This window comes from Melanotaenia boesemani, chromosome 1 (genome assembly GCF_017639745.1).
Source record: "Melanotaenia boesemani isolate fMelBoe1 chromosome 1, fMelBoe1.pri, whole genome shotgun sequence".
NCBI classification, from domain to species: domain Eukaryota; kingdom Metazoa; phylum Chordata; class Actinopteri; order Atheriniformes; family Melanotaeniidae; genus Melanotaenia; species Melanotaenia boesemani.
This window is the reverse complement of record NC_055682.1, coordinates 41016731-41034252: the sequence shown is the minus strand read 5'-3', so window position 1 is coordinate 41034252 and position 17522 is coordinate 41016731. Positions and strand designations below refer to the sequence as shown.

The 17522-nt window shown below is 41.7% G+C and overlaps 1 protein-coding gene across 4 annotated transcripts in view; it reads right to left on the bottom strand.

The window, feature by feature from the left end:
* adamts17 (ADAM metallopeptidase with thrombospondin type 1 motif, 17) overlaps window positions 1-17522 on the bottom strand; it is a 74298-nt gene that overhangs the window by 19760 nt on the left and 37016 nt on the right. For 3 of the 4 annotated variants that reach the window (XM_042008668.1, XM_042008748.1, XM_042008817.1), the window contains exons 11-16: window positions 10708-10809; window positions 9788-9933; window positions 7855-8024; window positions 3377-3504; window positions 2600-2720; window positions 2344-2394 (exon numbers count right to left, since the gene is read on the bottom strand). In XM_042008668.1, the coding sequence (XP_041864602.1) occupies window positions 2344-2394; window positions 2600-2720; window positions 3377-3504; window positions 7855-8024; window positions 9788-9933; window positions 10708-10809 (718 nt within the window). The remainder of the gene's footprint in view (window positions 1-2343; window positions 2395-2599; window positions 2721-3376; window positions 3505-7854; window positions 8025-9787; window positions 9934-10707; window positions 10810-17522) is intronic. The other variant, XM_042008882.1, reaches the window with a different exon arrangement.

Below are 17522 nucleotides of genomic sequence, written 5' to 3'. Positions count from 1 at the left end.
ACAAGCTGGTTGCAGCGCCAGAGCTCTTGAACGGGGTTGGTACCAAATTGGAGAAGCTGTCGGCTCGGCTGGGGGGAAACTGACCCAGATTCGGATGATTAGAAAGTTGCCAGTGAGACCACTGAGAGACTCAAGGCAGACGAAAACATGCTCTGGCCTGAACCAAAACAATGCTGCTATCTTAATCTGGCTCCCTGAACTGGCCTTGGATGGCTGGTTATCAAGTTCCCCTGGAATGTTATAGAATAGAATAGAATAGAAATACTTTATTAATCCCTTCAGAGAGCCCTCAGGGAAATTTGGGTACCAGTAGCAATACAACACCAACAGCAAAGCAGGACAAGCACAAGACACAATATATACAGGTACAAAGCAAAATAGAGGCAAATAGAATGCAATAAATATAACAATAATAACAATAAGATAAGTTTAATAAACAATATAAACAAGCATTGCACACAGTAGAGGTGGTACAGATTCCCAGTTCACTATTGCACGTATAAGTTATAGCAACTGTTTGTATGGGTTATTGTGCATGTGTTGTATCAGGCGGACTGCACACCTCCCTCTCCCCCCTCCTTCTCCCCCTCCTGCCTAATGCAGAGTTGTACAGTTTGATGGCTCGGGGGACAAAGGAGTCTCTGAGCCGGTTGGTCCTACTCTTGGGGAGGAGCAGCCTGTTACTGGTCAGGCTTCTCTGTGCACTGATGACAGTGTGCAGAGGGTGACTGGCATCATTCACAATAGCCAGTAGTTTTTTTTAGTGTTCTCTCTGCCACTGTCACCAGGGAGTCCAGCTTCATGCCAACCACAGAGCCCGCCCGCCTGATGAGTTTTTCCAGCCTGTTAGCACACCTTTTTGTCATGTTACCCCCCAGCAGACAACAGCATAAAAAAGCGTACTAGCTACCACAGACTGATAGAACATCCACAGGAGTTTCCTGCAGATGTTAAAAGATCTCAGTCTTTGCAGGAAGTACAGACGGCTTTGGCCCTTCTTGTACAGGTGATCTGTACAGCATGTCCAGTCCAGCTTGTTATCCAGCCACAACCCGAGGTACCTGTAGTTGTCTACAATCTCCACCTTATCGTCCCTGATGGTCACTGGACGTGGCTGTGGGTTGGACTTCCTGAAGTCAATAACCAGCTCCTTAGTCTTTGAGGTGTTAAGCTGGAGATGGTTCATCTGACTCCAGTTGACAAAGTCACCGATCAGATTCCTGTACTCGTCCTCGCCATCATCCCTGATACACCCCACGATGGCTGTGACTGATGCTCTGATGCCCCCCAACTCCCATCCCCAGCTCCCAAGGTTGTCCAAAAAAAACCACAGAGACATCCTGATGGAATGTTTTCATGGTTCAGCAAAGCACATCTGCATAAAGGCTTTCATTTTGAAAAATACCAGACGCTTTTACACTGCTCCCGTGTCTGATTTCACGTCTGCCCCTGTCTGAACTGCAGAAATGGACACATTCTGGGTGCATGCTATAAACATATAAACATATATAAAATAGACTTGGTGCAAAAATTTAGCGGAGAGACACGACAATGCACTTCTGGAATGCTTCTAAGAAGCGCTACGGCGCACCCGGTGGGAACCAAAGCACTGGCTAAAAGACAGCAAATAGCAGCAGCGGCTGCTGTGCCCACACCCAGTGGAAATCAGAGGTAAGAATGAAAGGTTAGAGAAATTATAGGCCAGCAATCTGGATAATGAAGCACTGAAGCTGCATGGATGGAAGTTATTGTGCATATTGTGAATATTTCTCTCTCCTCACCATCTCGAAGCTGTGAGATTCTCATCCTGCTTTCTGTCTGTTCACCTGATGCTGATATTCATCACATATTGTTCCTTCTGTGTTTAGAAGGAAGCAGCTATTTGATTTTATAAATATATATGAAGAAATATTCTAACTGCTGTTTAAAGAGAAAACTGCTGAAACTGAAACTCTGTTTAATATATATATTATATATATATATATATATATATATAGTGTTTGTACATGTATGTATGTATGTATGTATATCCTGATAATTTTATGCTTAGTTAGTTATACCAATTAAATTAGGACATGTTATGAAATATGAAGCAAAAAAACAAAAGTAAACTATTAATTTTTATTCTTGGGGTCAAATTGACAACCAACGATTAAATTCTAAATGTAAGACTTAAAAACTATCAGAAACTTAATAAATATGGAGGATAATCTCCAGTGTGGACAAGACAAAACCATTAAAACTTCGAAAGATTAATTCTGAGATTTAGAGAAACATGTGATCTGTAATTGTGCTAATCACTGGTTTCTGTATGCTGCTGTCTGAATAAAAATTTTATTTTACCTTTATTTATACAGCCAGTCCCATTAAAACATGCAGTCTCATTTACGAGACCTGTTTTGGACAGACAAAAAACACATTTAGTTACAGACAAGAGAGATCGGGAGTTAAAGTGTGCTCAGTTATCAGATAACGCCTCGATCAGGTACCTCAGTCTGGAATCAGGACATTCCTATTTCACAATCAATTGCTGGTGAAGCCGTGATACATGTTCACTAAATAAAAACACTCAGCAGACAGACATCAGTGTTTTACTCACCCATGCCCTTGGTATGGTTGAAGTCTCCTCTCACAATTTTACAGGAGTGTCCATGTCCGTTGCAAACACCACAGGAGTCTTCTCTGGCCGAGGAGCCGATGATCCCGTCACAACCAATTTTCTGCACACAAGACAGAAATGACTGCCCTGATGGTGCGCACTAACATCTGTTTGTTTGTTGATGTGTAAATGGGACAAATAAAGCATTAGAAAATAAATAATTTAAAAAGTCCCAATTTCTGAGTCTTTATTTGGGTGACTGAAGTTACTGCAACTTCAAAACTTGTCCCAGTGCATGACGGGGAGGACCCCACCTCAGATCTGTGGCAGGAAATCCAAGGAATGTAAAACATGAAGCAGAACTGAGAAACAGTTCTACATCCACAACAGATATTTGAACTTAAAAAAGAAACTGTTTCTGTCCATCAGTTTGTGACGGCAGGAATCTGCACGCCCAGGACCCCACCCTCACCTGCCACCCTGCTCACATTACACCTGACCTCCCTCCCTGCAGGTGGGGATCCCATTTGGAGGTGACATCTTGTGGCTTTTCCAGCTTGACAGAGGCCCAGGCACCAAAGCTTGACCAGCAGGCACTTGCTATCAACATGTACCTGCAACATATTGTTTGTGTCCCACGAGCCCCCAGTAATTTTCAGATTCGGAGCATTTTCAGCTGAGCTGAATAAGTCCAGCTTAGAGCTAGGTCCTGAGGGGGGTTGGACAGCAAAACAAGGACATTCAACTGTATTCACCACTTAATGGTGTGGTTCCTACCTTACACTTTCCGTTAACACACAAGTCGGACTCATATGGTCCACAGGGAGTCCCATCTATCACCCTGTCAGCCACCAGAACCGGGACATCCTGACCCACTGGGCTGCAGAACAGCACACATGGTTTCTCTGCTCAGAAACACACATGAAGAGAAAAAAAAAACTGTTAAGATAAAAATAAAAACTGAAAACACCAACTGGATAAGATTGAACCTTCTGTTAGAACATTTGACAAATAGATTAAAAATGTAAATAATGAGGACAGTGATGTGAAGTGAGTGTGGGGTTTTCTAATCAGTGTTTGCTGCTGTGTTCACAGATCTCCTCACATGGAGGCATCCGAGATGTGGTCGGGGATAAAAACAGTACCAGAGATCTCCAGGTGAAAGAGGATCAGGCTGATGAACATCTGGAATGAACTTAACTGTCTGATCTTCCTCATGTTTTATAAGGCAGGTTGATTTTAAGAACCTAGAACAGAAGCTGCTGCATCTGAAACATCTCTACAACATTTCAGGACCACAATTCAGGTGGAAAAACACACATGCACATACACGTGTATGTAAAGTTTGCATCACCAGTCTAAGTGGCTCAAATGTAAGTGACCCAGATCTGATTTTCTTTTTAACCTCTTTTTGACAAGGCCTATTTTTTCTGTCTCCTGTCTGAAATGAAATACCCAAAGGAAATTAAATATATCTTTACAACTACATGTGCTGTATGTATAATCTTGGTCTTTACAGAAAGCTGTGAGGATGCTACAGAAGTGTCAGAATATGTGTTACTGTGTCACAGTAAATTCACCTGGAACACAGTAGGAAATAGTTATCTTCTCCTAAAAGAAAACCACACTACTTTCAGTAGTGCGGGAACCAGATGATAGCAGCCCATTCATCTAGGAATTAGTGAAGTAATCCTAGGGATGAGTAAAGTAATCCTAGGAATGAGTAAAGTAGTCCTAGGAACGAGTAATGCAATCCTATACTCTTAGAAATAAGGGTTCCAAAAGGGTTCTCTGTGAAGGGCAGAGGTTCTACCCAGAACCATTTGTGTCTGAAAATCCCTTTTTCATTGAAAGGGTCCATCAAGGGTTCTTCAAGGGTTCTATGTATGAATAAGGGTTTCTACAGAAACCCCTTAAATCAGAGAACCTTTCTTTGGGAGAAAAAGTTATTCAAGGCCTAGGGTTTTAGGAGATCATCACCCTCAAATATTCATGTTTTAAAAAGTATTTTTAATGCATGTATCTGAAATGCTCTCCTCAATTCATTATACTGATTTTAACAAAGTCTGAAATTCCATGTCTTGTCATAGACTAGTTAAATGTATTGCACTGTGCCGACCAGTCAGGTGAAGAGTTAAACCATGAGGATGACTTCCAGCACCATTTTTACAACAGAGCCAATCAGCAGCCACAGTGTAGATGACACAGGATGCACAACGAAGCTCACCCAGGAGGTAGCATTTTAGGGGTTTGCTTCTGCCAGTTAGCCTGCAATGTAGCTACTCTCTTAGCCCAGATTTTAGTTTTAGTATTAATTATCATTTTATGTTTCATATAAAAAGTGTCTCATTAATAAAACAAATAAGTAGAAATAGTTTTCTACATCAAGCGGGGTAATAATAATAATTAGCAAAGAAAACTGAACATGTTATGTTTCTGTCAGAGGGGGTGGGGATACTTCAAAACTCAACATATCTGGACCACAAAGGCTCATGGGAAATGCAGATTCAGCTGAAATTTAACCTTTTTTGATTGCTGCGCTATAAATTTAAGCTCTGTGCTTTAACTCCTGTGCTGTGGTAGCAGCTCTGGAACCTTTAATCTGTTGCAAAGACACATCTGTAAATTGTTATCGCTGGAAGGTGTATGACAAAGTTCAGTGAATGAAGTAAACAACTTGTGTATATCTCCTTTAAGACAGACAGTTCAAACAACTAGAGAGTGTAAAGAAAAGTAGATAAGTGAACCAAAGGGTTTGAGTAAAGTCTAATGGTCATCCATGTTGATATAACTTGATATGTTTCAGCATTTATTAAAACTAGAATGGTTTAAGACGAGTTTCCATGCAAATTTCTAGTAAACTCAACTAATCCGGGATTAGAGTGCTGACACTTTGCAGATCAGTCATGGCAAGCACCATTTTCCTGAATGCTGATTGGTGAATGTTATGACGTGTTCACACTGAAGTATGTGGTCTGGCATGAGCTTCATTGGGCGTTATCATGTGTTCTACAGCATGGCTGCCAATTGACTGTCATAAAAACGGTTCTAGAAATCAGTCACATGACTAGCCATCTAGCCATGTATGTGCCTTCTGTTTCCCTGAATTTGGGATTAATGGGGATGGAATTTCCATCATGGATTTTTGTAGTTGTTTTTGTAGTTGTTAGAGAACTGCATGCTGTGCAGTTAGTACTTAAACATTTATCAGTTGTACACTTGCTTTAACAATTGTAGAGAAATTCTAATTATGTTTACCCTGTAAGCCTCTCACGTCCAAAGGAATATATTGAATGAAATGATGCCGGGAAAGGGTGAAGTGCCTTCTTCGGGTCGGGAATGAGGTCCTGCCCCAGGTGGAGGAGTTCACGTATCTCTGCGTCTTGTTCACAAGTGAGGGAAGGATGGAGCGGGAGACTGACAGGCAGATCGGTGCGGCGTCTGCAGTGATCCGGACTCTGCATCGGTCTGTCGTGGTGAAGAGGGAGCTGAGCCAAAAGGCAAAGCTCTCGATTTACCAGTCGATCTACGTTCCTACCCTCACCTATGGTCACGAGCTGTGGGTAGTGACCGAAAGCACAAGATTGGGAATAGAAATGGTCGAAATGAGTTTTCTCTGAAGGGTGGTCGGGCTCTCCCTTAGAGATAGGATGAGAAACTCCGTGATCTGGGAGACACTCAGAGTAGAGTCGCTGCTCCTCCGCATCAAGAGGAGCCAGATGAAGTGTCTCAGGCATGTGGTCAGGATGCCTCCTGGACGCCTCCCTGATGAGGTGTTCTGGGCACGTCCCACCGAAAAGAGGCCCCAGGGGAAGACCCAGGACACGCTGGATGGACTAAATCTCGTGGCCGGCCTGGGAATGCCACGGGATCCCCCCTGATGAGCTGGTGAATGTGGCCGGGGAGAGGGCAGTCTGGGTTTCCCTACTTAGGCATCAGGAGCAATTATGGATTCAGTGTCTTGCTCAGGGACAACTCGACATGGACTTGACGGGCCGGGATTGAATCGGCAACCCTCGGACTACAGGACCACTCTACCTACTGAGCCATGCCGTCCTCAAAGGTCTTTTCTGGAAAGGTCTTTTCAGGGGTCCTGGAGAGGAGGGTTCATCATATTGTCAAACCTTGGCTTGAGGAGGAGCAGTGCGGTTTTCGTCCTGATAATGGAACAATGGACCATCTCTACACCTTCTGCAGGATCTTGGAGAGGGCCATGGGATTCGCCCAACCAGTCTACATGTGCTTTGTAGACCTGGAGAAGGCATTCAACCATATCCATGCCCTGAGAGAATGGAGTACCAGACCTTTTGGCACTTTGGTCACTGTACAGCCAGTGTCAGAGCTTGGTCCATACTGTCCTCAGTAAATCAAATCCATTTTTGGTGAGGGTTGGACTCCGCCAAGGTTGCCCTTCATCACTGATTTTATTCACAATTTTTATGGACAGAATTTTTAAGATCAATGGAGATGTTGAAGGGGTGCGGCTTGGTAGACTCAAGATTGGGTCTCTGATTATTACAGATGATGTGGTTCTGTTGGCTTCACTGGCCCGTGATCTCCAGCTTTCATTGGAACAATTCACAGCCGAGCATGAAGGGGGTGGGATGAGAATCAGCACCTTCATATCCGAGACCTTGGTCCTCAACCTGGAAAAGGGTTAAGTGTCCTCTCCAGATCAGGAAAGAAATGCCTCCAAGTAGAGGAACTCCAGTATCTCACGGTCTTGTTCATGAGTGAGAGAAGGATGGAGCGGGAGATCGACAGGAGGATCGGTGCCATCAACTATGGTCACAAGCTGACCGAAAGAATGAATATAAGTGGCGGAAATGTATTGTCTTCTGCACGGTGTCTACCTCTCCCTTAGGGTGAGAAGCTTAGTCATTCAGGAGCTCAGAGTAAAATTAAGGCATGATTTATGAGTTTGGCTGTTAGCTCACAGAGTTGTTGTTCCAATGGACAGTGCTGTTCTTGTATTTTTGTTAAACTCCTGTATAATTGCCTGGGGTTCGAACTGTGTTTGGTTTGGATGGCAATGCTTGGTAGTCTTTTAGCTGAGTTTCTCTCTGTCATTTTGCTATGCTAAACGTTAGAATTGTTGTTTCTTAGTGTATGCAAATATAGCCTGCACTTCTCGTGATTCCCCCATACATTCATTTAGAGATCTGCATAGATCAATGTTCTACAAGTTCAAACCCACAAACTGTGTTTTTGTGTGTGTGTGTGGGTGCGCGTATGTATATCTGTGTATGTCTCACCATCATTAGTGACAGCCATCAATAAGCTGCCCTTTGATTTGCCAGTGTGTTGGTCATATGACAGACACTGCAGGTCTCTGAAGCTTGGCGACCCTTTGGGACATGGTGGGCTTTCACATGCTTGGTGCTCCACACTGTTATCGGGGCAGTGGCGACCATCTGGACCAGGCCTGTTTACGCACATACACATGCACATGCATGCTGAGCCAGGGAAAAAGACTAATAATCATGTGTCCAAACTGTGGAGGTACAGATATGGTCAGATATGGACGAAAACGGTCAGGTACAGATGGGAATAGTTGGGTATAAGTGGTTATGATCGGGTAGTGATTTTAAGATTTTACAGCTGGTTTTGAAAGATCTTACTGGTGTGGTCCCAGTTTATCTAGAAGACTCTTCACATAATACCACCCCAGCTACAACAGTAAGGTGGACAATCCAGATCCTCTTAAACCTATGGAACTTGCGTGAGGAGGCGAAAATCGCTGTCCTCCTCCAGGCGACATTTGTGCATGTGAAATGTTGCGCTCATTCACGCAGACGTGCATACGGGGGCTTGCGATGGGACAAAATAGAAAAATGTTCAATTTTTGTGAGTCGCGACTAAATAATCCACCATCTTCCATGAGTGCAATCGAACAGCCTGTCAACTGACACCGACAAGCAAAAATGACTGAAGTACCATCAGAAAGTCTTCTAGCTGATGTGAACGTAGCACTAAGAACAATACCTACGGCGACTATCACTAAAACCAATGAGTTGATATTGATCCTGGAGATGCTTGGCAAACATTACATCAATATGAAGGGTAAGAAGGAGACAAAAATAAAAACAAAGGCAACTTGGAAGGAAGTTAGTCAACTTTCAGAACTCCAGAAGGGTACAACCATAAAAGGGTTACTCAAAAATACAGCCAGATGTCCATACCTGAGGCTCTGAAAACTGCCAAACAAAGACTCCAAGCATTGGCTGCACGACTGAGGAGATACGTGAGAGAAATAAAGGCCAGGAAATAAACCGGCTGTTCTCCACTAACCCCGCTAAAGTGTACTCCCAGTGGCAGGGTAATATGTAGTATACATGCTAACCCACCAAGGCTAGAGACTGAACAATGCCGGAAAAACATATGGGATAAGGACGCATCACATAACAGTGACGTACAGTGGTTAAAAGAACTAAGATTGAACCACAGCTCCCTCCCTGACCAAAGTTCAGTGACCATCATGGTGGCAGATATCCAACAAGGACTCTCAGATATGAAGAACTGGACAGGACCTGGCCCAGATGTGATCCACACCTACTACCTACCTTAAATATGCTAACTTCACTCCATGAGCACCTGGCAGCACAAATTAACCAACTGCTGAGGAATGGGATCCACCATGAATGGCTGGCCAAGGGACGGACAGTACAATCCTAATACTGAAAGATCTCCAGAAGGGAACAGTCCCATCCAACTATCAGCTGACAACGTGCAAGCTCCTGTCGGGGATCATAGTGGCTAAGATAAGTGGGCACATGGATCAATACATGACAGAGACACAGAAAGGCACTGGTAAAAGTACCAGAGGAGCCAAACACCAGCTGCTAGTTGACAGTACTGTTGCCTGAGACAGCAAAACCAAACAGACAAACCTGTGCATTGCCTGGATTGATTACCAAAAGGCCTATGACTCAATGCCACATACATGGATCCTGGAATGCCCTAGTGGCCCTTTTTGTTTAATCCTCCACTTTTGTGTTTGGCTTGGAGAGCCTGACAAATAACCTGTAAATAGATACTTTTAATTAAAAATTTGTTTGTGGATTTATTGTTCACAACCCCTTTTCCCTAGCGAACTGGGGGTTTGTAATATTAATGGGGGCTCAACTGACAATAAAGCTCCTGATCTGGTAACAAGAATACAAAGACAAACACAGAGAAGGGACATACGGAGGGTTGTCACATTTCCTCTGTCTGAACTGGACTCCAGTACCACAGGTCCGACTGCACAGGCTCCACTGACTCCATGGACTCCAGTCACCATCCACGTGCTGAGGGAGGGGGGTCTTACTGACGCACCCCCCTGCTCTGCACCACTAACAAAGCATTAAAGGTATTTCAAAAAACAATTCACACTCATCATGCAGAGCAGTGGTTCCCAACCTATGTTCCTTGAGGACCCCCTTCATGCAAATAGTAAAAGCCATGGACCCCCGCCCCACCCTGTGCTGAAACCATGCAGGTTTTATGCTTTCAAAAGAGATTCTCACTATAAATACTGTATTCTGGCTGAGTACTATTGTTCAATAAAGACAAAGTTAAATTAACAACACATAGCCTTAGTTTTTTTCCTTCAAAATAGGGACAATGTGTGGACATTAATCACAATGGCTCTGATAGTTCAAAGCCTCTGGGACTCCCTGAGCTCTTTGGGGGACCCCCCCAAGACGAAGGTTGGGAACCACTGATATAGACAAACCAGTAAACACCCTTAACCAAAAGACAGGTCCGTGTCAGGATAGAATAGACTAGACTAGACTAGAATAGAATAGAATAGAATAGAATGAAAAAAATTAAACTGATGAAAAAATAGAATAAAAAAAGAAAAGAATAATATTCTTTTAAATACCCAGAGGATAGCTGTCAATTTCAAATAAAAATAAATAAGTAAAAAAATAAATTAAAAATATAAATAAATAATACTAATAATTATAACAATTTAACATTATATATATATATATATATATATATATATATATAATTTAATTTGATTTAATTTAATTTACTTTAATTGTTGTAGTATAACTAGGCACACCTGCTAGTTCCTAAAGGAAGGGTAGAAAAACAATGAAGAGGTGAGACCATCCTACCTTATCTGCTCCACATTCTGTTCCCTCTAGAGGAGGATCCAGTTTGGTTTTACATGTTGCCTCTCCCCCGACTAAACACCACAGACCAGCACACATGAGATGCTGGAAAACCCAGAGACACACAGAAGGTAACATCTATTACCAAATGATACAAGAGCAGGGCAGCTCTCATGAAGGCTTATTTCGTCATTAACACTTCCTCCTCTACCAGCTCTGACATGCTGACATGCTGACCTTTACCAGCTCTGACATGCTGACATGCTGATCTCTACCAGCTCTGACATGCTGACATGCTGATCTCTACCAGCTCTGACATCCTGACATGCTGATCTCTACCAGCTCTGACATGCTGATCTCTACCAGCTCTGACATCCTGACATGCTGATCTCTACCAGCTCTGACATGCTGACATGCTGATCTCTACCAGCTCTGACATCCTGACATGCTGATCTCTACCAGCTCTGACATGCTGACATGCTGAGCTCTACCAGCTCTGACATGCTGATCTCTACCAGCTCTGACATCCTGACATGCTGATCTCTACCAGCTCTGACATGCTGATCTCTACCAGCTCTGACATGCTGATCTCTACCAGCTCTGACATCCTGATATGCTGATCTCTACATATACTCAGACATCTGGACAGATTTATGTTAATACTCATTTTGTTGATCATTGTTTCTAATGATGATAAATGAATTTACAAAAGACATTGGGACTACCAAAAAAAGGCAAGAAAACATGATGAGCCCTGCTGCCCTAAGCTTGACCAGGTAATAGTGAAGTAATGGTAATGGCCAATGGTGGGTAATGTAGAGAGACTACAGTGTGTTGTTTAAAATATCAGCATTGGACTGTATGAAGCCAAACAAGTTACAACCCCACTTGGGGTCTTCTCATCCTGAAAACAAAGAAAAACCTGTTGATAACTTTAATAATAAGTGACTTGTGTTTTGAATAACAGAGTTGTTTTTACCAAAGCTGCATCTGTCTCATCAAATGCTCAACTTACCTGAAGTAGTTTGTAGTTTTCTGATTTAAACATCTCACTATAGCAAAGGAATTGATCGTTCCTTCAGCCGCTGACATGGTTTTAACTATAATTAATGAAGTAACAGCCAATATACAAAAAAAGAAATAAACAAAACTAAAGTTTTGTGGCACATTTCTTCGTACATTTCTTTGTAAGCATTGAGGTGCATGTGATAGTGGGGTTAGGGATGGGGGGGCGCTTGACATTATTTTTGTCGATGAAAAGGGGACCCTGTGGACAAAGTTTGGGAACCACTGGTCTAAAACAATCCCAGTAGGTGGGGATATATGTAGAGCATGTAAACTAACAAAGACACAACTTCTAACAGTAACAGATGAAGTTCAACAAAGATACAACAACAAAGGGGAGCAGGAAGATTCCTGTTAAGCTAATTATGAAAATGTTTCATTTCGACTTCTGGAATGGCTGCGAACCGAGCGGTTGTGTCAAGTAAGAGCTCCCTGAAAGGTCCAACACTTTCGCTAGCCAAGACAAAGCTAGGCGATAAATGTTCATGAAAAACTCTAATGGGGAAATATAAACTAAGGAAAGCTAAGACAACAGTGAGTCATAATACCAAGAAAAGTGAGGAAACGGAGACTGGAGAAGTGCATGGACCAGGCAACATGGGGGAAGCTAACGAGCATATGCACATGAACATCCTGCACACTAGCATTAATGCCATCCACGCTGAAATAAAGGCAGGAAATGCGGACATGAAGAAAGAGTTTAGTACACAACCAAGGAACTGGTGTTTTCCACCACATGGAAGAAAAAAGAAACACGTCTGAATGGTAACAGAATCTTAATCGACCACGATTTCCCGGCAGAGATTACGCAAAGAAAAGAATACGTCCCACTGTGAATGATCTTAAAAGGATAGGGATTACGCTTCCAGACACCAGCACTCACGAAACTCCAAGTCTTTTATGAAGACGGCTCCACAACATACAATCCAGCAAAGGAGGCGAGGGAAGACATGTTGAGGAAGAGAATCCTGACAGCTGATAACCTGACACCGAAAGACACGGATCCCGCAGGCGCCGCTTACTTTCTTCTCCCATCTACACAGAGTGTACTCAAGAATTTTTTATGTTCAGACAGACATAAAGTCTTGAAATGTGAAATAGGGGTTAAAGACATATCTGACCATGCTGGGGTTTACTTAACTCTTCATTTGAACACTGAACCTAAATTCAGGACATGGAGATTGAACACTAGTCTATTGAATGATCCCATCATGTAAGACGTTTATTGAGAAGGAATTCAAAATACTACCTGGATGGTATTGATAATGAGGAAACATCTCCAAGTAATCTTTGGGACATGGCTAAAGCAGTAATCTAATGAAAGCTAATAATGTGGTCGTCACACAAAAAGAAGGAAAAACAAACAGATTAATTATTTATTACAGAAACATAAAAACCTAGAAATTAAACATATGAAACTGAATGACCCTCAAATACTTGATCAGATTGAGCTGGTAAAACAAAATTTAAATAAAATGTATAACAATCAGGAGGACATTAAAGCCAAATTGAGGTCAGATGTGTCCTTCCCTGAAGGAGATACAACATTCATTTGAAAGCTACTATAAAAACCTATGTATATACACAACCAGATGGCCCTGGCCCCTCAAGCATTAAAGATTATCTGGGTACTCTGGATCTACCGTCTGTTGGAACAGAACAAAACAAAATATTGATGCATGAGATATCAAAAGATTCAGATCATATCAAGACTAAAAACAAACAAAATGCCAGGGTCTGATGGATTCCCAGCAGAACTGTACAAGAGCTTCAGAGAAACTATATCACCTTTAATACTTAAATGTTTTCATTTTGTACTCAAAGGGGGAGCAATACCAGTATCCTGGAAACGACAATAATCTGTAATTCCATACATGGGAAGGATAAATCCATATGTAGCTCATACAGACTAATATCCATCTTAAACTTAGCCTATAAACTTCATGCAGAAATAATTGCAAAAATACTTGAGAATATAATCCTAAACATAATAGATGGCGACCAAACAGATTTTCTCAAAAATAAACAGGTTAAGGATAATGTAAGACAGGCCCTACGTATAATGGATTATATGAATAAAAACAAAGAGAAATCAGTTGTCCTTAGCCTAGACGCAGAAAATACGTTCGACTCTGTTTGCTGGGAATACTTGTACCTGACAGTGGAATTATTTGGCTTTAAAAACTCAGTAATTTCACTTTTAAAAAAAACCTATACCACTGTCCCACTGCCAGGATAAACAGTAGTCTGTGTTGCTACAAAGAGGCTGTCAGCAAGGTTGCCCCCTTAGCCCGGCTCTTTTTGCTGTGTTTATTGAGCCAGTTGCACAAACAATCAGGGAGGATCAGGAAATAAGAGGAATCTGGATTAATAAGAATGAATACATGACCTGCCTATACGCGGATGACGATGATGATGACTCTTTCTCAACCAGATTTGAGTCTCCCAAAATTGTTATCCTGTCTGAAAACATTTGGTAGTTACTCTGGTTATAAATTAAACCTACACAAGAATCAAATCATCACATTTAATTACACACCTACCCCACGAATACACAATCTTACTGGGACAGTAACAACATACATTACCTGGGGATAATAAAGCATAAGGAATTTTCCAATATTTATTCTGCAAATTATTTACCAATCACTAAAAAAATTAAGTTCAAATTAAACAGATGGACCCTACTGCCATTAGATTTGCATCACTGCATAGATATAATCAAAATAAATATTTTACCAAGATTACTGTACCTCTTTCAATAGATACCAAAAGAAATGCCTTCCAAACAATTTACTGAATGGAAATGAATGTTTTCGGGTTTCGTATAGAGGGGAAAAAAACAAGGATTGCATACTCTGGACCAGTGGTTCCCAACCTGGGTTCCAGGACCAAAGAGCACAGGGGGTCCCTTTGAACATTAGAGCAATTGTAAAATAATGTCCACAAATTGTCCCTATTTCAAGAAAAAAAGTAAGGCTACATGTTGTTTGTTTAACTTCGGCTTTATCAAAGGACAGGACTCAACCAGAATACATTATTTATGGTGAGAATCTCACTTTTGAAAGCCTAAAACCAGCATGGTTTCAGCACAGGGTGGAGCAGGGGGTCCAGTATATGCACGAAGGGGGTCCCTGAGGAAAAAAGGTTGGGAACCACTGCTCTACACTACAGTTACCAAACAATAAAGGGGGACTTTTTCTTCCAGATGTGGAGGATGACTATAAATCACTATAAATCAAATCTAGATCTAAATCAGTTGGATATACCCCTCCAGACATTGTCTGAAAGGAATTTATGTGAAAAAATATTATCAAAATTTTCATTATTCCCAAATTAACACAAATTCATGAAGGCCTCATACACACGTGGACAAAATTGTTGGTACCCTTCGGTTAATGAAAGAAAACTTACAATGGTCACAGAAATAACTTGAATCTGACAAAAGTAATAATAAATAAAAATTCTATGAAATTTAACCAATGAAAGTCAGACATTGTTTTTCAATAATGCTTCAATAGAATTATTTAAAAAAAATAAACTCCTGAAACAGGCCTGGACAAAAATAATGGTACCCTTAACTTAATATTTTGTTGCACAACCTTTTGAGGAAATCACTGCAATCAAATGATTCCTGTAACTGTCAATGAGACTTCTGCACCTCTCAGCAGGTATTTTGATCCACTCCTCATAAGCAAACTGCGCCAGTTGTCTCAGGTTTGAAGGAAGCCTTTTCCAGACGCCATGTTTCAGCTTCTTCCAAAGATGCTCAATAGGATTTAGGTCAGAGCTCATAGAAGCCGCTTTAGAATAGTCCATGTTTTCCTCTTAGCCATTCTTGGGTATTTTAGTTTGCTTTGGGTCATTGACCTGTTGCAAGATCCATGACCAAGCTTTCTGACACTGGCCAGCACATTTCTCTCTAGAATCCCTTGATAGTCTTGAGATTTCATTGTACCGGCACAGATTCAAGACACCCTGTACCAGATGCAGCAAAGCAGGCCAGAACATAACAGAGCCTCCTCCATGTTCCACAGTAGGGACGGTGTTCTTTTCTTCATATGCTTCATTTTTCCGTCTGTAAACATAGTGCTGATGTGTCTTGGTAAAAAGTTCTATTTGTGTCTCATCTGTCCATAGGACACTCTCCCAGAAACTTTGTGGCTTGTCAACATGTAGTTTGGCTTTTTTATGGTTTGTTTTCAACAATGGTTCCTCCTTGGTCGTCTCCCATTAAGTCCACTTTGGCTCAAACAACGACAGATGGTGCGATCTGACACTGGAGTTTCTTTAAACTTGAAGTTCACCTTTAATGTCTTTAGAAGGTTTTCTGGGCTCTTTTGTTACCGTTCGTATTATCCGTGCCTTTGATTTGTCATCAGTTTTCCTCCTGCGGCCACGTCCAGGGAGGTTGGCTACAGTCCCATGGAACTTAAATTGGTCTTATAGCCTTTACCTTTAACATGCTTGTCTAAAATTTTCTTTCTAATCTTCTGAGACAACTCTTTCCCCTGCTTCCTCTGGTCCATGTTGAGGGTGGTACACACCATGTCACCAAACAGCACAGTGACTACCTGTAGCCTATATATAGGCCCACTGACTGGTTACAAGATTGTAGACAGCTGTGATGCTAATTAGTGGACACACCTTGGATTAACATGTCCCTTTGATCACTTTACTTTCAGTCTTTTCTAGGGGTACCAACAATTTTTCATTGTCAACATGTGTAAATACCCGCACCAGGGAAGTGTGCACATGTCTGTGAAAATAGTTGGAATGTAAACATCTCAGTAGATGTAGATGCATCAGTTGAAGTACCAATGTGTAACTATGCTTAAGAACAGCCTGTACATGTGCATGTATTTGTAGACCTGAGGGTGGATGTATCTTCTCTGATACTGTAAACAGCAAAGTATGAAAATGAATCTTGAAGTAATTCTTGCAAGGAGTTGTCACAAAGGAAACATTTTGTACATGTTAGGACATGATCGGATTGGATAATTGGATATGGAGTGAAACAGGACAATACCTAATCTGGGGCCTCATTTATCAAACTGTGTGTAGCAAAGCACACTACAGGTGGTGTCTGCAGCTTAAAAAGGAAATGCAGCGCACTTCTACTTCCCGATTTATCAAAACGTGCACACACACGTCCTACACCTGTTTCTGTTTATAAATCAGAATCAACTCTAAAGCGAGTGCACACGAGGAAACACCTTCCCACGCCCACATGGTGGCTATAAATGGTCAGGTGGACACCTGTAATACATATTCATCACATCATTTACAGGATGGTGTGGAGGGAAAAAGTGGAATTTTTCGGTGTGTAAGACAGAGATCCTGATGGATCACGTTTAAAAGTTTAAAAATGTTTAATTGGTGGGCATGGCATGGGCATTACTGGTGGCAGGAAGGCAGAATAGTGGCAGCAGGCAGCAGAATCTGTCACCGCAGTGTCAGAAGGAAGTGTCAGAGACATCGGAATGTGCGACTGGATATCTCAGTCGATTTAACATACGTCTATCATGCGGGAGATCAAAGTTCGAATCCCACAGTGATGAACTGTAACACCTTCCAGTTGGGGCCTTAGGTACGACGCTACAGCCCACAGTAGATCATTATGGAGAAAAGTGTCTGTTAAATGACAGTAATGATGCCGGTAATGTAGTCATTTGTTTTAATGTATAAAATAAATATGTACAAATACATCTGAGATTGGTAGCAGTTTATTTAGTGTAAAATAATATTTCTTT